This window comes from Trachinotus anak, unplaced genomic scaffold, assembly GCF_046630095.1.
Source record: "Trachinotus anak isolate AG129_WGS33_773 ecotype Australia unplaced genomic scaffold, CSIRO_AGI_Tana_v1 ptg000019l, whole genome shotgun sequence".
Taxonomy (NCBI): domain Eukaryota; kingdom Metazoa; phylum Chordata; class Actinopteri; order Carangiformes; family Carangidae; genus Trachinotus; species Trachinotus anak.
The window spans coordinates 14,141,194-14,157,801 of NW_027273870.1; the positions used below are offsets into that span (position 1 = coordinate 14,141,194).

At 41.1% G+C, this 16,608-nt stretch overlaps 2 protein-coding genes and 1 long non-coding RNA gene across 3 annotated transcripts; all 3 read right to left on the reverse strand.

The window, feature by feature from the left end:
- tmem187 (transmembrane protein 187) lies at positions 1 to 1,748 on the reverse strand. Its single transcript, XM_071505481.1, has one exon. The coding sequence runs from the start codon at positions 1,618 to 1,620 to the stop codon at positions 835 to 837; it is 786 nt and encodes a 261-aa protein (XP_071361582.1). The 5' UTR covers positions 1,621 to 1,748; the 3' UTR covers positions 1 to 834.
- Positions 1,749 to 4,516: 2,768 nt separating this feature from the next.
- saraf (store-operated calcium entry-associated regulatory factor) lies at positions 4,517 to 10,077 on the reverse strand. Its single transcript, XM_071505463.1, has 7 exons — positions 9,877 to 10,077; positions 9,373 to 9,551; positions 7,644 to 7,842; positions 7,268 to 7,558; positions 6,940 to 7,093; positions 6,761 to 6,861; positions 4,517 to 5,821 (listed from the first exon to the last, which is right to left on the reverse strand). Exons 1-7 carry the CDS (start codon positions 9,941 to 9,943, stop codon positions 5,796 to 5,798), a joined length of 1,017 nt encoding a protein of 338 aa, XP_071361564.1. The 5' UTR covers positions 9,944 to 10,077; the 3' UTR covers positions 4,517 to 5,795.
- Positions 10,078 to 11,070: 993 nt separating this feature from the next.
- Positions 11,071 to 12,547, reverse strand: LOC139637038 (uncharacterized). Its single transcript, XR_011694512.1, has 3 exons — positions 12,282 to 12,547; positions 12,003 to 12,137; positions 11,071 to 11,827 (listed from the first exon to the last, which is right to left on the reverse strand). It is a non-coding gene; the product is annotated as an uncharacterized lncRNA (long non-coding RNA).
- Between the last annotated feature and the right edge of the window lie 4,061 nt (positions 12,548 to 16,608).

Here is a 16,608-nt window from a genome sequence, read left to right on the forward strand (position 1 = left end):
TTTAACTCTTCTTCTGTGTTTTATTTGAAGTGTTAATATCCATAAGAAGATATATCTGCAGTTTCAAAAACCAAAAACATCTCAGTGTAGTTTTACATCTCCTCTCTCAGGCTTCTCTCTGGAGCTCTACTAAGAACAGGTCAGTGAGCCAACCAGAGGAGAGGCTCTAAGTCTCTCTTCTGATTGGCTGACTGTTTTCTGAGTGATCCAATAAAAATATGGCTGATTTCAGGTAAACACTCAGAGAAACCAAATCCTGCAAGGTTGGATGGTGGGTCCAGTTGGGCGGGGCTTGAGGCGTGGCTGAGTGTGGTGACTGCTTTGTTGTGACATCACACAGTAACAGAAGTCCTGATGGCTCATTTTAAGGCTCAGTTTCTGAATGAAGGCTGTGTGCATTTCTCTGTGGACTGAGTGCTTTGATACTTTCACAGAACTAATATAGAACCTAGAACTGCTTTATAATAATAATAATTAAGAAAAAAGACATCTCACTAGATACAATGTTATTTTCACTTGGTCTTCAGTAAAAATTTTAAATCCAAATCAAATCAGAAAAATGGCCACTGCAACTACTCTACTATTATAAAATGTTTATTACTCATGTATTCTCGTCTAGACAATATTTTTTCCCTTGTAGCTGGTGGAATCTTTAACTATTAAACATATGTCACTGCAACTAATGATTCTTTTGATCATGGATTAATCTGCTAATTATGTGGGAAACCTCTGTTACAAAAAAAAAAAAAAAAAAAAAAAAAAAAAACCCAGGAATTAGAAATGATCCGTTTCTAGAAAGAGCTTGGTCCAGATCTCCTCGTCCCTGCTCGTCTGTCAGTCCTGCCGGGCTGCGCTCTTTCCATCGGCCCTCTCTGTCAGTGTGGTCAGGAACCAGAAGCTGAAGTGGAACTGCAGCACGTCGCACACTTTGGACCAGAAGTGTCCGGTGAACCGCTGGAACAGCCGGTACCGAGCGAGCCAGTGATCCAGCAGCTTCAGCACCACGAACCCCGCACAGGACAGCACCGCCAGCAGCAGATACCTCCGCGTCCGGCCGTCGCCGTGCGCCAGCTGCATGCGGACTCCCTTCCACACGGCGAGGCCGACGTGACAGCCCAGCGCCACCTCGAAGCCGCGCCTGTGCGCCAGCGCCAGGCCGTAGCTGAGGACCGAACACAGTTCGAGAGCCGCGGCCTGCGACGCGCGCCACTTCGCCGGCCCGCGCTCGATGAGGCCGATCCACGCGAGAACCCACGCGAAGATCGGCAGGGTGAACCACTGGTCGAGCACGGCGGGAGCGCGCCGCAGCACCGCCAAACGGGTCCACTGCACGGGCGCGTAAAAGACCGCCATGAGGGCGAACACTTGTCTCATGTAGCGGCTCTGCGCCGTCTCTTTGTCGCCTCCGCCCCACAGCAGCCAGGACAGCCCCACGCAGATGTAAGCCAGGTTCACCAGACAGTTGCAGGGCATCGCCAGGAAACGTGGCAGGTGCTCGACCCGTGGCTCCGCATAGTGCTCATAAGACAGGTCCACCTGAACTTGGTCGAACAGGCTGGTGTTCGCCAAGGCGACGCAGAGCGCGAAAGGCAGGGAAACGTGGAGCAGAGCGGACTTCATGACTCACTCGTGGTCATTCCACTCACCCTACAGAACAGTCGGCCGTGGACTCACTGCGGCTACGTTTGCTCTGACTTTCCTGACTGGGAGCAAAAGTCGGAGCTGCTGTTGTTGTTTTTCCGTGTTTCAAAATCACATGGTAAAAAAAAAATTGAGAGTTTGGATTGGCTTCCTTGCTGCTTGCCCCGCCCTCTTCATTCATTTCAGATTTGTCCCTCTTCCCACAGGTTGTAACCATTGACTGTATAGGTTGTAAAATGTACAGTCTATGATTGCAACCCATGCTCCCTGTGCTGTTTGGCTTTATTAATTATTCCTGAGTTAAAGCCAAAGACTTTTATATTTATGAAGCCTGCAGCTGTTCTTCTGTGGCTGCGGTCGAAAAGTCTCCTTTCCTAACCACTTCCTAAGGAAAGATGTGAAGGGGAGTTCAGAAGGACTTAGGAAAAGGCAGTCGCGGTGCTGAGAGAATCTGACTGCAATTACACTAGGCTTTTTTTAAATCAACTGTATTTATAACACACGGATTATAAATACAGTGGTTAACACTCGCGCCTCCTGAGAAAGATCAATCCCTGACGCGGTAACAACATGGATACTCTTGAAAATAAGAACAAAAACAAAACAACGGTATTGAAATGTTGAAATAATATAACAAGAAAGGAATATACCAGTAGAGACAGTTGAGCCATTTAAACAATCATTGAATAAAAATGAGGAAATGAACATGGGGCTAGACATATACATATATGGAGTTTCCTGACATGGGCACTTCAACCTTTTATATACATTTGTTAAGTGGGGGATTTGGTGAAACAACATTTATGTATATACTATTTTGTTACGATGATGATACTGTAAACTACAAGTTCAATATTCCTGTTCTTCATGGTTACTGCTAGATCTGAAAGAGAAGATTTTGATTTAGGCGCTCCTTTCCTCAGCAGTTTAAGAATGGAGCCAGTTCTCACCATGGCTGCCACTAAGACTCTTCTGTCTTATCCATAGACTGTATGTATATGTATATGTATATGTATATGTATATATGTATATATATATATATATACAGTTGTGCTCATAAGTTTACATACCCTGGCAGAATTTCTGATTTCTTGGCCATTTTTCAGAGAATATGAATGATAACACAAAAACTTTTCTTTCACTCGTGGTTAGTGGTTGGGTGAAGCCATTTATTATCAAACAACTGTGTTTGCTCTTTTTAAATCATAATGTCAACAGAAACTACCCAAATGACCCTGATCAAAAGTTTACATACCCCAGTTATTTTCTCAGATGGGAAAGCTGCCCTCTTGGCAAAAAGCCTCCAGTTCCTGTAAATTCTTGGGCTGTCTTGCATGAACTGCACATTTGAGATCTCCCCAGAGTGGCTCAATGATATTGAGGTCAGGAGACTGAGATGGCCACTCCAGAACCTTCACTTTATTCTGCTGTAGCCAATGACAGGTCGACTTGGCCTTGTGTTTTGGATCGTTGTCATGTTGGAACGTCCAAGTACGTCCCATGCACAGCTTCCAGGCCGATGAGTGCAAATTTTCCTCCAGTATTTTCTGATAACATGCTGCATTCATCTTGCCATCAATTTTGACCAAGTTTCCTGTGCCTTTGTAGCTCACACATCCCCAAAACATCAGCGATCCACCTCCGAATTTCACAGTAGGAATGGTGTACCTTTCATCATAGGCCTTGTTGACTCCTCTCCAAATGTAACGTTTATGGTTGTGGCCAAAAAGTTCAATTTTGGTCTCATCACTCCAAATGACTTTGTACCAGAAGTTTTGAGGCTTGTCTCTGTGCTGTTTGGCGTATTGTAAGCGGGATGCTTTGTGGCATTTGCATAGTAATGGCTTTCTTCTGGCGACTCGACCATGCAGCCCATTTTTCTTCAAGTGCCTCCTTATTGTGCATCTTGAAACAGCCACGCCACCTTTTTTCAGAGAGTCCTGTATTTCAGCTGAAGTTATTTGTGGGTTTTTCTTTGCATCCCGAACAATTTTCCTGGCAGTTGTGGCTGAAATTTTTATTGGTCTACCTGACCGTGGTTTGGTTTCAACAGAATCCCTCATTTTCCACTTCTTAATTAGAGTTTGAACACTGCTGATTGGCATTCTCAAGTCCTTGGATATCTTTTTATATCCCTTTCCTGTTTTATACAGTTCAACTACCTTTTCCCACAGATTAAGTAGCCATTCAAACCCATTTGTGTCAACTTGTGTGCATGTCATCAGGCCAAAATCTCCAGGGTATGTAAACTTTTGATCAGGGTCATTTGGGTAGTTTCTGTTCTGTTCTGATTCAAAAAGAGTAAACACAGTTGTTTGACAATAAATGACTTCACCCAACCACTAACCATGAGGGGAAAAAAGGTTTTCCTCTTATCATTCATATTCTCTGAAAAATGGCCAAAAAAAACACAAATTCTGCCAGGGTATGTAAACTTATAAACTTTGTGCCTTTGGCATCGTCTTAACTTGGTGTCCACAGGCACAACAGCATCTTGTTTTGTGTTGTTTTAGTTCTTTTGTGGTTTGAGTATGTTTATATTGTGTTGTATACATTGTAAATAATTGATTACCTGATCACATCTGATCTCAGAAGCTAAGAGGCTCGGTCCTGGTCAGGCCAGGCAGACTGTCTGGGAATACCAGGTGCACTTCATCTGTTGCTGCTTCTGACAGACACTTACAGTTCAGATAGGTTTGTAGTTCGACTGATAAACAGACAAGTTGTTGGTCACCAAAATCAATCAAGTGAAAACAAAGTCAGAGCTGCTCTTTACATTGGTTGTCTCACAAGATGATATCGGGTGTCAAATGCCAACAAAACTGTGTGTCACATATAGTGGGTGTTTTTACCCTTGAGAAGGAAAGCAAGAAACTGCAGGATCAAAGACTCTTTTTATTAGCTAGTTAGCAAAATATAATGCACAACTTCCTAAAAATAATGTGTAGGCTCTACTACACTTCAAAATGACACGCACACTTAATCTCATTTCACTGAAAGAAATGGAAAGCAAAGGTATGAAGGTCAGCAGGTGGCGGCAAATAAAGACAAACCACGTTTTTTTGGTGAGTTTGGTTGGTTTTGGCTAAAACCAGATGTTTGTGACTGAGTGAGTGATGAAGTTACGCCATCGGTCGGTGAAGTATTGGAGTTTTCCTGTTGGCTCTTTAAAACTGATTTGGTGTAAACAGTTTCTATTACATCATCAGGGCGTCATCAGTTTTCAGTTACTGTATTTCCTCAAAAAGTTGACCACAAATTGACCACAAATGCAGAAGGAAACCTCCCTTTATTTCTAATTGCCTCTGTTTGATATGTAGAATTGGTCATAGCGGTATCTCAGCATGAAGTCTGATTTTGATCCTCTTAAAGTTACAACAGTTACATATCAATAATAAATGTGGAAGGCCAGGGCAGCTGGGTGGCTGCCTGTAACATGAGGCCTGAGCCTCAAGCCACTGTTGCGCCACAAAGCACATGATTATTTTGCTGAATTTCCTAAAGCAGTAAAAATGTACATCATGTTTAACTTGCATGCACTGTATATGACTATGCACAGTCCAGCCATATATGTATATGGCTTTTCCATGAGTATTTACATGTTTACTAATTCATATCAGTCATGATTCATACCTCTGCTCAGCTGCACTTACACACAGGAGCATATTTAACTTCATGAATGCAAAAGGTGCAACAGTTTTCATGTCTGTGTGTGAGGGAGAACACACTCATTCCCACAAGGAAAGACCACAGAGAGGAAGCTCTGCCCTCTAGAAAACCTCATGAATAAAATGTGTGAATTAAAGAGTGAATTCACATTGAAATCTTCTCTACAAAAATATGATCAAATCAGTGAACGTTCAAGATCCAGACCCTTCTCCTAAACCATGTTCTCCAAAACACAGAAGCTTTTAGACAAAATGTTCACAAAACAAAAACAGACGCTTCCCGTCAGGAGCAGAAATCACAGTGAGTTTGCCAGAGGAGCTCACTACTGAGCAGCAACGTCACTACACTGTTGGACAAGTTCATCTCTGCACAAGAGGCTCCTCTCATGCTGCTTTTGCCATGTTTGACCAGCCACCAGCAAACACTGAGCTCATCTGTTTAAAACCTGTCAGAGCGGTCCACTGTGGAGAATCTGTCCACAGCCTCTATCTTCTCTTGGTTCCTCCAAAACCTGAAACACAAACACAGATGTTGGTTAGCCAGCTGGACCTACAGCAGCTCTCCGGATGCTAACGAACGGCTCATGTAACTCACACTAATATGTGTATTTCCACATATCAATTAATTAGGCTAATTAATACATGCAATGTCTTAAACCAAAGAAAAAAAAAGATCTTTATCTTTAATCTTGCATAATTTTACACTTTATAGAATGGCCATGCTTTCCGCTTGGCTTTTCTTTACTGACTACCTTTCTTCATTCTTCAATTAAACAACAAAAAATTCAAAAAAAAAAAAAAAAAAAAGGAATTTGTTTACACCAGAACTGGACCAATTCTTCCAATCTAATTTTCTTGTTTTTTATTCTGACAACAAAAACAGATTTTTTTTTTTTTTTTTTAATGAAAAAAAAAAAAATAAAACCTGCCTGAATATTCACTACTGTGTATTGTTAACCTGTTACACCAACAGTGACCAACTGACTGTTCTCATGTCAATATTTGAACTTGTCAGTGGGTTGTTTACACCTAAACTATCTACATTTATGATATAAATTATGTATTATATAAATAATATATAATACACAATATACAGTATATCTTGATATTTTGAAATCTCCTCTAAAGCGCTTCATAAATGTGCGATTTAGCTCCACTCTCACACCTCACTGCTGCATTGTGTGATCTAGAGATTCAGCAGCTCAGACATATGACACAGACACGAAAAAAATCTAACTTATGGAGAGAGAGAGGAAGCCAGGTTTCTTCGTACTCAGGTTTCCTTTACACAGTTATCTCAAAAGTCAAACAGATATTTAGTATCAGTATTAATTCTTTCATCTGATCAGTTTGATATCAGAGGTGGTAAAGGTTGATGGTGTCACATGTGTATGTGTGTGTGTGTGTGTGTGTGTGTGTGTGTGGCTCTGGTTGCAAACATGTTAACATACCTGAGGCAGTGCGTGTCCCAGAGGAGGAGGAGGAGGAGGAGTCTGTAGCAGGACGTCTGCTGTCGGTGTGAGTGAAGTGGTTGTAGTTATTCGGCTGGTTTCTGCAAAAGAAACACAAACAACCTGAAGTCTCTGACTAAAATGGAGGAGGAATGATGCTCTCTTATCACTTCACTAACCTCTGACGACCAAAAAGATATCCCAGCACTCCACCTGTCCCCATGCCAGTCCAGAAGCCTCCGCCTGTACCGGGAGCAGCTCGACCTCCTGGGTACTGTTGTCCATGAGTGTAGTCACTATGGAAACCGTAACCTGGGTTGGCACCAGAATAGCCTGAGCAGAAGACAAGAATACATTGTAGACGTCAGCGAGGTAACTGCAATCTTATTTCACACTCCAGTGCTACAAGCTGGACGCTTATCCAGCTGTTTGAACGAAAAAAAAAGGATCCTGACAGTCATGAATGCCCTGTTGCTCTATCCACACTGTGTCTTCTGCATCAGCTACCTGTGAAGTCAGGTTTGAATCCCGGGGGTGGTGGTCCTGCCGTGGAGCCATAGTGATTATCTCTGGGGTACCCAGCTTGTCCTCCGTCCTGCCCCCACTGGGCCATGTTCCCACTAAGGAACAGCTTGTAGACGCCAAAGGCTAAGAGCAGAAGCACAGCGACCACCAGCAGGCCTCCTGAGTCCTCGCTGCCCGAGGGGTACGAGCTCTGACGGCTCTGCTGCTGATGCTGATGCTGATGCTTGTTTCCGGAGAAACCACTGAAGAAACTTGAGGCAAAGCCCCCAAGATCTAAGACACACAAACAGAAAAAGAAAGTTTCTCAATATCAACACTGGGTGTGAAAATGAAACCTCATCAGTCTCTATCCTCTGACCTCCAAATCCCTTGAATCCACTCTGGGAGCCCCAACTGCCTTGTGTCCTCCTCCGGCCTTCTTCAGTCAGTTCTAAAGTGTACTCCAGCCCACAGGAGTTCTTCAGTATGTAGGCATCAGCAGGGTGGCTGTAGCCCTCACAGCTCACCTCAATCCTACCAAACCGGTATGAGTTGTCCATATCAGTCTTACACTCCCACTGTGAAAGAGAGGGGAGGGGTTACAACCAGTGACCACATCATGCAAAACACATGAAGGAAGAGGGTTCCTCACATTATCACACACACTGGCTTCTTGTTCCTGTGCTACACAACTCTTTTGTTTTTGTTTACAAAATCATAGATTTACATCAGTTCTATCACAACTATTACTTAGTTTACTGTCAGTTACACCTCCTGGCATCAGGACAAGAAGAAAGTCTGAGGCTCCGTATGCTCTTCTATGTTTTAGTTTTAAACTCATCTCTTCTTTTAGGTTTCCTACTTCGTCCACTCTACTCCAGAGTCTTCAGCCCCTAAAACAGAGACTTTCAGAAACGCTACTGGACCTGTTTTAGTCTAAAACTCCAGGGTTGTGTTATAGTCTGGACGGACAGAAACAGAGACCTTTGGAGATGGGTCTTATCAGCCTCGACTGCCAGTGGTGAAAGCAACATGGATAATGAATTACAAGTGTTACTGACCTTGTTGTCTCTGCTAGTAGCTGTTGTTTAGTTAAAAGCAGTATTTTAACTCTACAACTGTCTTTGCTGTTCTGAATATTTATATTATATTTATATTAATAATCTGTTTCCTGTTTACACCATCTTGCACATGCCCAGTGTACATGAATGGTCATGTATGGATGTGTTTTCAGGTGTGTTAGTATGGACAGAGAGTTTCTGGTACAGAGCTTAACACTTGTCTGAATGGAGATTATATCATAGTGGACGTAGCCTGAAAGAGCAGCACCAAGAAGCTGTCATGGGTCATGTAATTACATGAACATAATGCCAGCTGCTTCCCAGAGGCGAACACAGCCAGGTGTTCGTTGGAATTATGGTCTGATCAACACTGAATATTTGAGGCCGATACCAATTCGGAAAGTCCAATGAAAGTATGCTGGCAAACTCGTGTTTTTATATAAACACAATATTTTTGTCAGAAACGCAGAGAGTTGTGACAAGGCTTTGTAATGAGCAGAACGTTTTACAATGTCACACACTCTCTAGTGCACAACCTCTGTAACAGAGACCTCAAAACATCTTTAACATTTCTCTCCTGACATTTCCTGTTACTTATAGGCGGATTTATACAATGATACTAATACATAATGGTCCATATATGAGCCTGGCAGATTATCAGTTGGGCTCTGGTCGGACAAAACTGGGAATCAAACCCCAGGTTTCTGTGGTGACAGATGAGAAATCTACCATAAGAACTTTACCTACTTTCAAGGCACCAAGTGAAGTAGTTGTGGGTTATAAAGAGAGAACATTTGTAGGCTTCCTTCCCCTTCACTTATAATGAATTGAATGTGTTAGTCGGTTAAAATTTGAAAACATCAGCTTAGACTCTGAGAAGATGTGATGGTTGTTTTTTTTTTTTTGTTGTTGTTGTTGTTTTTGCTATTTTGCAACATTTTGCAGACCAGATGATTAATCAAGAAAATAATGTGCAAATATACCAACAGATGCAGCCCTGCTCAGATCAGACATCATACTCCACCCCCCTCATCTCTCTGTCCTCACCTGTACATCGACTCCATCCCAGCCTTTGTTCTGACACTGGACCACCTCTGGGATGAAGGCCTGGCAGCCTGCCGACCCTCCAACACACTGAAGCTGAGGGACGGGGCTGGTACGCCTCGCCGACGTGTAGCGACCCTTGTACAGAGTCAACACCTGAACGTCCCGCAGCAGCACACTGCCTGAAGTGGGGAGAGTAGAATAAGGCTGGTTCAGCAATAATCCGTCAGGTCTGCAGTTGTAAATATTAATAATGAGAGGTCCTGCAGCCTTTTACCAGAGGCGTAAAAAGCTGTCTGCTGGAGGAGGATTTTAAACAACCTGGCAACCCAGCAGATGTTAAAGCCATTAGTTAAAGTTTACTAAGCCTGCGGACTATAAACTCATTTCATTTAGTTTCAGGAGTGACAGCTGTGAGCGGAAGTGGCGGTGTTTGTTACACTTCCTGAACATGGCGGCTAACTGTAACCTGGCGAGGACGTTGAAATAGAGTGAAGCAGAACGTACCGTCATCCCAGCTCTGGACGTGTCCCGCTATCAGAAACTGCAACACAACAGCAATAAACCGTTTCATTTTCCCGCCGTGTGTTCCTGTAGGAGCTCGGTAAAGGTTGTGCCGACAGCAGAAACTTCTTTCGTTGCCTCTCGTTATTACCGGAACACAGACGAAACCCGAGCACAAGCGAACTTTACCTTCCCTGTTGCGTCATTTGTTTTGCTGTCGCCAACCAATGGGTAAAGAGCACGACGGCTGTGTCAACGGTCAAGTTTAACCAATCACACAGAGTGGATTCACAGCAATGGATGATGTAAAGGCGTGGACATCATGGATGCATTATTAGACCTAAATAATAAGACCTGTTGCAAATTGGGAAAATTCACGTGAGAGCATCATCAGGACAGAACAACAACTCGGAAAGTCGCAAAAAAAACACGTGTAATTTATCTTCCTCAACCAGCAAGTCCTCCAACCTGAACAACCACACCGGTCCTTTTTATTTACCTTGCCTCCTCATCACTGTATTTATGAAGAGCATATTGTCTTTTCTTGTGATTGAGGTAATATTGACCAGATAAAACATTTTGCAACATATTGCTAAACTACTTGCTTCATAAGTTGATACCATCAATACAGAGTGAGCTCATCTCCGCTACAATGTTAGAATGACCCAAAAGCTGTTGAATCATTGTTTTGATGAGAGCTGGGATGGCATTTATCGCTTAGGTTTATTCTTTATTGATCACTGAAGATTTAGTTCATCATAAAAATCACCACTGTATAAAAAGAAATCCTTATCCATCCTCCTTATCCATCACATGGGTTGCAACCCATACTCCTTTTTCCATCCACGTTCCCAAAAACACTGATTTCCTACTAGTCAGAATATACCTGTTTCCGTGTATTTTGTGATGTAAAATTATGCTTCCAATAAAGGAGTAAGTTTCAATAAAGGATAACTTGCTGGTGGAAATCCGATAATTTCACAGGCAGTTTGTATAGATTTTAATCACATTACAAGAGAAAATCAGTTTCTCCCATTTTCTGAAAAATTGCATCAGTGATGTTAAACCAAAAGGAGTCATTGTAAAGGATCAGCCCTTTCAGTTTTACAACCCAATTCATAACATAGAAATCTACGGCATTGAAACAACCTCAACACAGCTTAACTAATGTAATTTGTTTTTCCTGATAGAACTGAAATTGTTATTGTTGTTATTAGTTACAACTCAACCTGTGAATTTGTATTTGTAAAAAAAAAATCATAAAAAATCATATTTCTTATCTCTCAAATAGTTTTCAAAGCATACAAACATTTCTAATATGTCACACAATTACCTTTACACATCAGCTTTCCATCTGAACTCAATCCAAATTTGTCTTTGGTTTGTTTTTCCATGTTTTTCCTGAACTTGTGATTTATGTTGTACAAGAAGTGTGTTTCCTTCATCTGGAACAGGACGTATCTGTCATAAGAGGGCTACCTGTTTTTTTTGTTTAGCTTCTGATGAGTTCACAGGGCTGCACAGATCAGGTAGGATGTTGAGGCTGTGCAGCATTTCCTCTGGCCGAGGTCATACAGGGAGTAGCGTTCTGAGGACCCTCTAATGGGATGTGGCCTCCTGTCTCCTGATTTGTCATCCTTTTGAAGGTCGGTCTTATTCCTCCTGAACAGAAGATGTTTCACCCAAGGAAGTTGCACTTTCACAGTTTTGTTCTGTGCTGCCTGTAAGTTTTCCATTGAAACCTCATGAAGCCTTCCATTGTGAGGATGAAATACCTCTGTTCTGTTGTTTGTGTGTCCTGCAACACATCCAGCAATATCAGAAATGTAGATGTTTTGGGGAAGTGCAAAGTTTAGAAGTCCATCATGCAGATGGTTCCTTGCACTTTCTTGCCACAAAAGTGGGGATCAATAGTATAAGACAGAATGAGTGCAGCCCATGTACAACACACCACCTAGATGGATACAACTTATGATTACTGATGTTACTCTTGCAGGAACAGCTACTGTCAGATGCAAAACATTGTTGTAGTCTTATTTAATTATTTTTAACTCTACCTTTTAGGAATAAGCATGTTTTAAGAAACACTGGTATGTGTTCAAATGATAATATATAATTTGTATCCTTACCACTTGTTCTTTGCAACTTGGCAAATATTTTGAGATAAACATTTGTGTAGAGAAGTGTTCCATCAAATCTGTCTTGGATCCCGCTGTTGAAACACCAAGATCTGAGCAGGCTTTAATGGGCTCACTCTTACTTGCCTGTGGGTGGCATAATAAAAAGGAGAATCACAAACACTAGAATGGCAAATATCAACACCATCTGTCGCAACACAAAGTAAATATATGAGTAATGGAGAAACTATGCAGCTATAATGACCAAAGTACGGATGGAAAATGCTGTACCTTTTTGGACTCAATCAAACGAACAAGTTCTTCCTCATCCAAGCATGGACCTGTACGTGGTTTAGGCTCAGCAGCTGGCTTGTCGGTGGGACCTTTCAGGATCTCACTCTTAGGAACCATATCCCCAATTCTTGATACAGGTCCAATCCATGGCACAAAAGTGGAATAGGACAATCCTTCAGACTATAAATTGTGGGTTTTTAGCTCTTAAAAAGAGGCAAAAAATGATTCATATGTTGTCATCATCATCATCAGTTCCATGTTTTTTGAAATTAAACAATTTCACATTCCTTATTCATATTACAGCTTTCACCAAAGGCACCAATCACAAACCTTTGCAGATTCCACTTGCTATTACTTCTTTCTCAAGTCAGTCCCACTTTGCAACAGTGTTGACAGATAGATCATCATCTTTCACATCTTTGGCATTAGGCCTCTTCAGCAGACTTAATAAAGTAATTCATAAGATTTAAGGGTTGTGTGTTGCAATTGACCAAAGACAAAGATTTTTTTCCATGGAAAAAAATTAACATTGTCTAAAACTGAATTGATGCCCAAATATTTCACTTCAATACAAAAGGTCACTGGATCCCTTCACCCAAAAATGCACCTATTAAGACCTGAGTTTATTCCTTTTAAAAGCAGTGAGTAATATATTGTTGCTTCTGAATGTTAGCCTCAAAATGATTTGTTAAAATGTTGTCTTCTCTTTTTCTACACAAATACAGCTTTTATCCCTCAGTGTCAGCTGGGATTGGCTGCAGCCCCTCGCGACCTTGTACGGATAAGCGGTATAGAAAATGGATGAATAGTACACAAACAGCTTCCCCCATCAGTGGTACCTTGCTCAGGTCGAATCCCAGCTAGCAGTCAGGGCAGGCTTAAGGTGGGATGTGGTTTGTCCCTGAAGATAAACACTTGTGAAAACTTTAGCAATGTGTCAACTCAGTAAAGACTGTATGATTTAATGAATGCAGTGGATACTGGTGTGTAGTGGAGCTTAGGTCCTGTCCTGTCAGTTTTACGTGGGAAGCCACTGAGTGGGTGGCATCTGGGTGAAGATGAACTGTAAAATTGCATTTCTGTAATAAATTATTCTTTACTCTTTACCTCAATCCTGTTAAGTGATTCCAAAGTCTGACAGGGGTTTTGCAGATGGGGCAAGTTTTGATGTTGACACCTAAAAAAAAACCCAAAGTTAACAGTTATATAATATGGTGAATTTTTATGACCTAGAAGATATGTATATTTTAAATATTGTGTATATTTAGAGTTTGAATCTAATTGTTTTGCTTCACACTATAGCAAAAGCCATCTCCAACATTTTTTTCACATGCATTTATTTTTTCCCATTTTTTTATAAAAATAAAACAAAAGACAAATAAAAAACTTTGTGAAATGTGAGAATCACATAAACTGTAAAATTTTTGTAACAAGTTTCAGTAAGGCCACTTGGTTTCCTCTGGTGAGAACTTCTGAGGGATATTTGGTGCAGTGTACTGAAAATTCTCTGTCAGCTTTTGCATCTCTATATCTATTGATCTACGTTTCTTATATGCGCTGAACCAGCACATTGAGATATAAAGGTGGACACAGTCTTTTCTTGCTGTCTTTGCAGCGACATGTCCATTTTCCACTGACTGTGTCTAATGTGACCCTTGTTCTCCCAAAAATTTTTCCTGAAAAAACTGAAAAGTAGACATGACGGCCTGAGCCATTCTCCTCAAAAATAAAACAAAAACAGGATAGACACAAGGTGTTATATCTGGTGTGACTTTCTCATTTAACTGAGTGCATTCTTCTCTAGTGTAATTGTAGATTAGTCCCTTTTCAAACATCTCTTTGATAGAGCTGGTCTGTAGCAGAGGAGGTTGTTGTTGGGCTTTGAAATGCTTTATACATTCGAGATGCATGCATTGTTTGCCAGTTGCTATGACCATAAATTCTCAGTCTGAAAGGAAATTTAAGTAACTCACCTGCTGTTGCGGACTATTAGCACTTCAGCACTCCTAGTGGTAGCAACCACAGGTCTGTATAGCAACCATGAGGACAGCAACTACACTATTACACAATAGTGTGCGTCAATAAAAATGACGCATTAATAGCAAACAAAAGTTTACCACATGGCCAAAGGAGAGAGAAGACATAAGGAGAGATTATGTGTGTGCTAGATTTGTACCACGCCAAGGACCGCAAGGACCACTGGTTCATATTTATTAGACACTCCATTAAAGTAGCTACTCAAGTGCAATAGATAATAGATAATAGTTGGTCTGCACTTTAAGACCATGCCACAGACCACTGAGGAGCTGGTCCAGACCACAGGGACCATATAATGGTTAATATTTATAGACACTTCATAAAATTGTGCAACAATAAGTATGTCTTAACACGGTAATTGTTAAAAGAATATTCAATATACTAAGCATTATTTTCAGCCAACTGTGCTGCCAAGATGTCCATAGGGAGAATGTGGACTAGAACCACAAAGGTAGTAACCAGTGGTCTGTTTAAGCGACCATGGTCACTGGACAGATCACTGATTTGGCTACAAACCCTACTGTAGCTTCCGCTGCTGAAGAAACCAAGCAGACTGAGGATAGATGAATCCTGGATGAAGTTATTTTCAACAATGGTGCACTCTTATTTTGAAATAAAGGCAAATTGAATGGAGAGTCACTTTAAAACCGCTCTGTAGAAAGATCAGTTCAGACCCCATTTCAACTGGACAGAGCAGAAGGAGGGAAACTGAAGGCTGAGGCAGGTGAGTGTTAACACAACATTATTATCATTTTACTGTCAAAGTCTGAGTCCGTCTGTGGACTGTGGAGGAAACAGTGAACTTCTGTCCACACAGAGACACTAAGAGAAAAAATTCTGTCTGTCTGTCTGTCTCTCTCTCTCTCTGTCTGTCTGTGTTCTGATGACCCACAGACCTTGAAGCAGCGGCTTGTGTGTAGAGAGGCTCTGACTGGTCCATGTTACCAGGAGGTGGAGGTGGAGAGGAGAGCTTCATCCAGCAGTGGAGGAATCAGAAGAAGTGGAGATGACTCTCAGTGCTGCAGTCTGAACTGATTTGAGAACAGCTCCACTGTCACTCACAGAGTCCAGTCCACCATTATCCCTGTGTGTTCCTCTGGATCTGACAGAGCATCATCAGTGTTGCTCTGAAGACTTTGACTTTTTTTTTTAGCTAATATTGCAGCTAAAAGGCACTTTGTAATGTCTGTTATATTAGATTTTAATCTTAGCATTTAACATACATTTATTCAACAGTAATATGATTAATTTTTAAATAACACACGGTGGGTGTAGGAACACACACACACTAAATGCTTCGGAAGAGAAGATGATCTTTACTTTTGTTTTTTCATCTAGCTGTAATAATACACAGAATCTGGTGTTTGATTTGATTGGTGTTTCTTAAAGACCAATCTAAAGTCTTTAGCAAGTGAGCACCACTCGCTTCCTTTTGTTTACATTGAACCTAGATTAGTTCTGCTTTGTTGCAGTGTGGACTCAGACATGTGGGACAGGCACATTAGGTTGAAAAAAATCACAAATGATTAGTCATTTAAAAAAAATGTAATTACAATTTTACACGGTGTAAGGTAATATTTATATGAAACATAAATTCATTTGAAATAACATCAAATTGTAATGAGAATAATTATATATATATATATATATATATATATATATATATATATATATATATATATATATATATATGTCAACATTGAAACCACAGTTGTAGGACATGAACAAAAGAGATGTTTCGATCAATAAAATGCTTAATAAATTTTATGAATTTCCATTTCTTAGTAATTATCTCTTATGTCGAGATGTCTAATAACAGTGTGTATATGTTCTTCAAGCATCATATGAAAAATGTTAAGATAAATCCAAAATTTCAATGCTGGAACTTCAAGGTGCCCCTAGTTACAGAAACATCCTTTGTTTGGAAATGAACTGAGTTTAGAGTTAGCAGAGGAATTATTGTCTCAAATGGCAGGAGGGGCAATTCTAGGGAGTGGACGAGAGGTGAAGGCTTGCATAGCCTTACTTCTCCCTTCGTTGTTTGTGGAGGCAATTATCTAACTGAGAGGAGAGGAGGGAGTCTAAATCCACAGGCTCATTCCAAGCTGCAACTTCATCCTTAAAGTTATCTGCCAGTTGCCCGGCTAAAAAACTCTGCAAAGAGTCTACAGTCTGCTGCCACAATCCTAAATTAAATCACACATTCTGCTACTAATCTGGGGCCCTGAGAGAAAGTGGCTTGCTAACAGCTTCTCTGCCCTCTACAGGATGATCAAAAACTTCTCAT

Bases quoted from the DNA above. Each gene is read 5' to 3' on its own strand.
- tmem187 (XM_071505481.1), bottom strand. From the start codon at position 1,620: ATGAAGTCCGCTCTGCTCCACGTTTCCCTGCCTTTCGCGCTCTGCGTC.
- saraf (XM_071505463.1), bottom strand. From the start codon at position 9,943: ATGAAACGGTTTATTGCTGTTGTGTTGCAGTTTCTGATAGCGGGACAC. The intron at 9,552-9,876 runs GTACGTTCTGCT...TCCCCACTTCAG, and splicing joins CGTCCAGAGCTGGGATGACG to GCAGTGTGCTGCTGCGGGAC. The intron at 5,822-6,760 runs GTATGTTAACAT...TTTGTGTTTCAG, and splicing joins TGGGACACGCACTGCCTCAG to GTTTTGGAGGAACCAAGAGA.